The 7,575-nt window shown below is 39.6% G+C and overlaps 1 protein-coding gene across 1 annotated transcript in view; it reads left to right on the top strand.

Moving 5' to 3' along the window:
• The first annotated feature begins 2,644 nt into the window (after window positions 1-2,644).
• The window catches only part of LOC140147486 (uncharacterized), a 21,334-nt gene continuing 16,403 nt past the window's right edge, over window positions 2,645-7,575 (top strand). Inside the window, exons 1-3 of the mRNA XM_072169263.1 lie at window positions 2,645-2,761; window positions 3,680-4,033; window positions 5,853-5,966. Of these exons, the coding sequence (XP_072025364.1) occupies window positions 2,698-2,761; window positions 3,680-4,033; window positions 5,853-5,966 (532 nt within the window). The 5' untranslated portion in view covers window positions 2,645-2,697. The remainder of the gene's footprint in view (window positions 2,762-3,679; window positions 4,034-5,852; window positions 5,967-7,575) is intronic.

Below are 7,575 nucleotides of genomic sequence, written 5' to 3'. Positions count from 1 at the left end.
CAAGATAAAACCCTGATGGACCCCCGATTTAACAGGAACCCACTCAGAGGATGCCATTCAGAACTGAACAGGATCTAAATGAAAGGAGCATATTTGGCACGCCGTTTGAAAAAACAAACAAACCTGGGGTCATATTTTTTGCACAGCCCTTTATAATCATAGTATTTCTATAGGTATTGCGTGGGAGAAAGTGATTTTTTTTTTGTGTGTGGAAAAGCATAGATATTATGGTTCGGTTTGTTATTTGACTTGTGCGGCTAATCAAAACTGTATCTGGAAGAACAGCGTGGCTGATCATACAGGTAGGTCTCTAAATGTGATCAAATGTTTGTTTTAATCCGTATCTATACAGCTTGGCCCCATTGCCTCCGCTTGGGAAAATATTGTCAATTGTCCGAGTTACCAGTACGAAACTCGGGGAGCTGGTCCTGACTGCAATGAACAGGCAAGTTGATTAGGGTACTGTGTCTGTATAAGCTGTGTCCTCAAATGATGCGTAATGGTTGGCTGTTGGGCCAAAGTTGTCAGTGGTCACAATAATCCGTTGGACCCATGTTATAAAACTCTCTTCCGAGTGATGTTCAGAACTCTGTGAACATTGATGTTGTTGAAAGAACATCCAAATACATACTCAACAAGTACTTTGTGTAATTGACTGTGACGGTGGCACAACGATTCGGGTGTCGAATCATGATTGGAAAGTTGTGGGTTCGAACCCCGACGATGCCATCGTGCTGTGCACTTATAGACAAGAACCTTTTTAATACAAGTCCAATAATTTACTCACGTTTTAGACGTTTCCTCTTCCAATCGGAAGACTTCATCTGTAATGCGTCAATCTAGCAACACTACCTCTCTCATTCCCAGCATGTTCTGTTCTTAGCACTGAGCTGATCGTATACCTGATTTAGTGAATAATTATGTTCCTTTACCCCTTCATCGTTGTTGATAACATTGTTCCCTGCTTTCTGAGTCATAAAGTCATAGACAAAGACTCATGCATGCAAACTAGATGGTTGAGAGAAGCAATGTGGATAAGAAAGCAAGGGGGGGGGGGTAATATATATGTTGCAACCGCGTTAAAGGAACATATTCACTAAATCATGTATACGATCAACTACTGCAAGGGACAGAACACTCTGGGGGATGAGAGTTGGATGGAGTGTTGCTAGAACGGTGCATTACTAATGAAAGTATTCCTATTGGAAGATGTAACATCTACAGCCTGTCTCAAAAAATTGTGCAAGTGAAAAGCGCCCTCTTTGACAATTAGAAATTACCGTTGTGACATGATACTTACATCAACGTCAATGGCGTAGTCTTAGATCTCACATGCCGTTTGTTCTGTTCAATTTGCTTGTTTTAATCTCGAGATATGTTTAGTTAACGACGCAAGGGTAAAATCACATTGTGCCACTTTTACTAGGGAAGAGGGCTTTACATGTAAATCAGTGATAGCATCAAGTTTATCAAGAGTTCGTTCCTTCGTGAAATCAAAAGAATGCATCAATTACACAATACAACGTTTTTACTGTTTTAACTGTTTTATCATGATGCAGGAATAATGATTCTCTTTTTCCACTTAAGACAAGTTAAAAGAGTAAAAAGACAAACAAATATTACACACTTATAGGCAGGGACAAGCGATTTGCGCGGAACTATTTTTTTCCTATGGGCAGGGATACATGATTTGCATTGAAAAAAATTTCCGCTCAATTTGCTATTTTTCCGCGCAAATAGACGCATTAACATCAGCTATCATTGATTTACATGCACAGCTCTCTTCCCTAGTAAAAGTGGCACAATTGTGATTTTGCCCTTTCGTTGTTAAATAAACATATCTCAAAATTGAAACAAGCAAATTGAACAGAACAAACGGTATTTGAGAGCTAAGACTGCGCCCTTGACGTTGATATAAGCATCATGTCACAACAGTATTTTCTAAATGCCAAAGAGTGCGCTTTTCACTTGCACAATTTTTTTGAGACAGGCTGTAGAACGTGAGTAAATTACTGGGCTTGTAAACCAAATTTACCAATAGTATTGTTGTTGTTGTTGTCGTCGTCTTCGTTGTTGTTGTGTTATTACTGTTCTTGTTCAAACTAGCCAAAACAAGCTGACAAAATATAACAAAAAACAAACAAACAAAGAGACGAAACAAGAGATAAGTCAAGTCATGTGTCACGGTCCACAACAAACAAAAAATACAGTGGCACGTATAGTGCTAGTGTACCTAATGGTGGACATGGCGTTGACCTCCCCTGGTTTTGGATAATTTGAGCGCATAATACCAAATGCAGGGGCGAGTTCAGCAGGGCGAGAGAGGCCGCGGCAGGTATCCATGTGGATTTCGCAGCTCCGAAAGACCCCAAAATAGAGTTCCGAAAGATCATTTTTGTTTTAAAAGACCCCTAAATTTCTCATTCTTCACATTTCTAGGGTTTTCAGGGGATTTTCAAGCAGCAAGGAAAGAAATACCCGAAAGACTCCCTTTTACCGGTACGCCGTGAAAGACTCAACACATCAAAATTCCGACTTTGAAAAAAGCTCCTCGATTAATCAAAGAACAGTGACCCAAGCTCATTAATTTTGTTAATTCTCCTGCTTCTTTCTGCTTTTGATGTTTTTAGAAATACTTGCAGAATTCAATTACCCAAGAGTGCATAGTGAGGTTGTAAAGGACATCTGGGAGCCACGATGAATGCAGTTTTAGTAGTAACCTTCGGGGTACTCTTATTAATATACACATCAACTGCTCAAGGTGCTATTTTACCCTAAAATGCTATTCTGACCCAGTGGGCACAAGTTGACAGGTCTACGTTGAATCGACGTTGATTCGATGCTGACATATCAACTCGTCGATCATCAACCTGATTTCAATTCATTTCGACCTATGGTTAAAATCAAGTTGATGATCAGCGTCGATTTTACGTCGATTCCACGTTTACGTATCATCTCATCGGTCATGAAAATATTTCAACGTATCCATCTTCAACCCAACACCGACCCGTTGTCAAGAACAACGTGATGTGAAGTGATATCGGGCCGGTCGAAATTTAATCAGAATGCGGACGGAATTTGGTCGATGTCGATGTCGGGTTGAAATGGTCTGGTTGACGTTTGACGTCGACACAAACTATCAAATCAGATTATCATTTCAATCGCTGAAATTGCGACCTCAACCCTGTGCCCACTGTGGAGGGGTAATCTAATGATGGTCATCCAAACTCAATGTATATTACTATCGTAGTATTGCACTGATTGTCACTTGTCGATTCTTTATGATCTTAGATACAAGTGATTTGATAATTACAAGCATAGTTATCAGGTATGGCCTAAAGAATATAAATATAAAAAGTATAAAGTAGGTTTCTCATTGGATGATAATCATTCTCATAATTATTATGATTAGGAAAGTTACTCATATCCATATACGGTTATGATGTTCTATGACTTTTTTCTAACTAAGAGTTATGGTATGTGTGGTATAAGGTATTGTCATCACGGGTATTGTTTTAAGGAATGTTCATAATTATCACAGGTAATACTTTTCTGCATACGTCGATTCCAATAATTATATAGCCAGTCAAACGAAACGGGGTTAACATTGTACCTCAGGTCGGCTGATTTCGTTTTTTCGTTAATACTTAATTATGTTTCCTCCAATCCTTAATCATAGTTACCTGTGACAGTCAGAGTGAATTTGCTTGTACCGATGGACTTCTATGTGTGCCAGAAAGCTTCCATTGTGATTATTACATCGACTGCGCAGACCGCAGTGATGAATCTGATTGTGTTTGTGACCCAGAGAGTACGTTCCAGTGTGAAGAAGATGGCTGCATTGATATAGATTGGAAGTGCGATGGAATTCCAGACTGTTTTGATGAAAGTGATGAAGCCCCACATGTGTGCAACGCGACTCAACCTGCCTGTGATTCAGATCCATGCCAGAATGGAGCTACTTGTGAGGACGGCGGGGAATCCTATACCTGTTTATGTGCGTCAGGCTGGACTGGCTATAATTGTGAAACTGGTAAGGTAATTTCCTAACTATTACTAGTATATGCCAAGCGTAAACGAGACCAGTCTTTGGATGACTCAAGTGAGCACAGGAGTAACATAAAAAAGTTATTTGGAAAATTTTGGATTAAAGCCTAGAAAATTCAGAATGGTAGGGCCTATATAGAAATCCTTATTCAAATCAGGCGTACAATTTTGAAATTTGTGTGACAAATGATTGACCCACTTCATTTGAGCTTGTATGTTTTATGCTTCCAAATTGACTGTTGAAAAATGTAGCACTGAATGTGATCTTTAATACGGTAGTACTTAAAATTTTGGATATAAAAGTAGTGAAAGTATTGTTTTTAAAGCACCGCTAAGAGTGTGTTGTCAAAGTTACTGCATAATAAATTTCACCTCACACGCATTTATGATGACAAGCAACCTGACTATACATCACACTTTATCCAAATACGACCAATTGTCAACAGTTTTAAAACACAATCATAAAAGACAGAAATATATAACATGATGACTTATTTGCTTAAAAAGTTACCTTTTTCAGAGTCCTGGTTAGCAGCGACGTAGCTTACGACACTATCACGGGCATCTTCATTCAGCGTAGTGTTTACAATCCTCCGATCACCTGACCACCCGATGGGTGGTCAAGTGTCAGCAGATCATTGTAGATGGCGGGCAGGTCGTATCCAGCGTCCCTGTTGAGTGTAGGGTTTAGTGGCGTTATATCTATGGCTTCCCTGATCTTTCTGTTCTAGAACTGATCCTCCCTGCCGATGACTTCAACATCGTCCATGCTGATGTCATGTTTGTGATCAGCTTTGTGGTCACCGACTGCTGTTCGGGGTGGTAGTTCTGTTGTGTTCTTTGAAACGGGTGCCTAAAGTTCTACTTGTCTCGCCAACATAAGTGTTCTCACATTCGGGGCAGCTGATTTTATCAATTACACCACATTTGTTGGAGTTTGGGGTCTTGTCCTTAAGGTGCACTAGGAAGGATCTGATGGTATTGACCGGTTTGTGGTAAGCATTGACCCCGTGGTCACGAAAAATGTAGGATAATTTCTCAGAAATTCTTTTGATGTATGGCAAGGGTACATTGATTTTTCTCTCGTGCTGTCCAGTTGTGTCCTTGCGATCTTTGTTTTGCTTTGTTTTGGGGGTTTTAAACATCCAGGACTTGTAGCCGTTTGCTTTTAGTGCAGATTTAACGTGGCTCGCTTCCTGTTGTTTGTCCTCCTCCTCCGTGGTGACTAATTTATACACTCTATCCATAAGCGTTCTGACCACTGACCTTTTATGCTCCAGATGGTGGTTCGTCTGTATGCTGGCATGGGATCTTTGGCTAGCTTTTGGTATGTGGTTTGATCATTGAGCAAAGACTCCATCTTATCTTCATAGTCACTGGTATTAAGAACTACTGTGGCTCGACCTTTGTTGGCCGGTAAGATTGTGATATTATCATCTTTTGTCAAGTCAAACAAAGCTTTGTGCTCTCCTTTTTGATGTTACTGGGCGGTACTTTGGATTTACGAAGGCACTTAACAACGTCCGCTCGTAAGCTTTGGGCTTTCGTTGGGGCGAGTTGGCAACATGCAACTTCCGTGTTTACGATGTAATCTTTCATCGGAATTTCCTGCGGCGTAACGGCTTGGTCAGGTGACCGGAGGATTGTAAACAATACGCTGAATGAAGACGCCGTGGTGGTGTCGCAAGCTACGTCGCTGCTATCCAAGACTCTGAAAAGGTAACTTTTTAAGCAAATGTCAAGAATGATAGAGTCCAATATCAGTATCCATGCTGCTATGATGACTCATGTTTTTGTTTTCTCAGAACTCAACGAGTGTTTGTCTCGTCCTTGTCGAAACCGTGGAAGATGCGTTAATCACTTTGATCGGTATAGCTGTATTTGTCGAAGTGGATATGGAGGAACCAACTGTGAAATAGGTTGAACAATTTAATTAAAATAACTACTGCATGCAAATGTGTTTGTTTGTAAGGGTGGCTTGTGTGCGAGCTAGAAAGTTTGTGTGTACTAGTAGTTGGCAAGTGCTAGTTTGGCTATGTGCATCTGCACATCCTACGATTTTTTCAGATCTTTAACCTTGTCAACCTCCGCATTTATAGTAATGTTGACATGATTCATTCACGACCTTCCGAAACCATTCTGTCCCACAGAATGTACAGTTTAATGAAAAATTATACAATTACTGTCATTCCTTTATAGAAACCAATGAGTGTTTGTCTCGCCCTTGTCAAAACGATGGCAAATGTGTCAATGGAATTGATCGGTACAGTTGCCTTTGTCGAAGTGGTTATCAAGGAAGCAATTGTGAAATAGGTAAAAAAACTTATGAAATGACTACAATAGTTGCCATGTGTATTGTTATTGGTACATTCGTGTGTATACAATACATGCAATTGTATACGTAGGAACATGAGCTTAATCATCAAGTCAAGTCTGAGACGAAAATAGGTATTTTCGTCTCAGAGTTAAGTAATACTTTATTAGATCCACAAGGAAAATTTCACTCATGAGTGCTCATATAGAATAAATGAAAACATACATATATACCACAAAATATCAAAACATCAGTATAAAAGATGAAGATCTATAAATTGACCTTTTCGGTAAATCCCATAACCCTTTGCGAGTACACCTGAGAATTCGTCATTTTAATGACGAGTTCTTAGGTGTCCTCGCAAAGGCTTATGGGATTTACCGAAAAGGTCAATTAATACATGTTGCGAAGAATGGAATGGAATATCGAGCAAAAGAAAATATAAAAACTTTCCTCCTGAGGTAGAAATCAAAATCACTTTCTACATCCCTGATCACACCTATTTGACTCCGCAAGAAATCCTCATTTGAACCCACCTCGCGCAGTCAGTGTTGCCGATACCTTACAAGCAATGAAAGAAGCACAAAGGCGTAGCGAATCAAAAATTGACCTCCCAGGCCGAGCCTGATAACCATTGATTGATAACCCATCCAATGCCTAAAAGTCATTATTAGGTAATAAATGTAACATTGTGGGTGTATATTCTGTCTCAAACGGCTTCATCAAGACTTGCATCTGTAAAATCATTTGACAAAAGTCTCAGGAAATATATCTTCTTATTGCCCATTAATCCAAAAAATTGTATTATCATTACGTCGATTTTTAAAGAAATGTTCGGGACTTTTGGTTGTTTTGGCTAAATTCAACCTGTGCTAAACTTGATACATTTACTAACCGGTGTATTTCATGAACTACTATACACACACGGAAGCAGATGTACGTCCAAGCCTGAGTCACAGAGGTCGAAGGCTTTATATGAATATAGGCCTAATAATAATGATAATAATAATAATAATAATAATAATAATAATAATAATAATAATAATAAAACGGCATTTATCCACGCTTTCTGAATACTCAGATTTCTCAAAGCGCGCCACGGGTCGATATGCTGCCAAGCCCTAAAGGGCAGCGCAAGTTGACCTCAATGCTGAGTGTGACAGACAATAGGCCCGGGCTGATCCCCTGCTCTAGTGTGGTGGCGTAGCCAGCTT

This window comes from Amphiura filiformis, chromosome 3 (assembly GCF_039555335.1).
Source record: "Amphiura filiformis chromosome 3, Afil_fr2py, whole genome shotgun sequence".
Taxonomy (NCBI): Eukaryota; Metazoa; Echinodermata; class Ophiuroidea; order Amphilepidida; family Amphiuridae; genus Amphiura; species Amphiura filiformis.
Note: the sequence above shows the minus strand (reverse complement) of the source record. Positions and strands in the feature narration are given on the sequence as shown.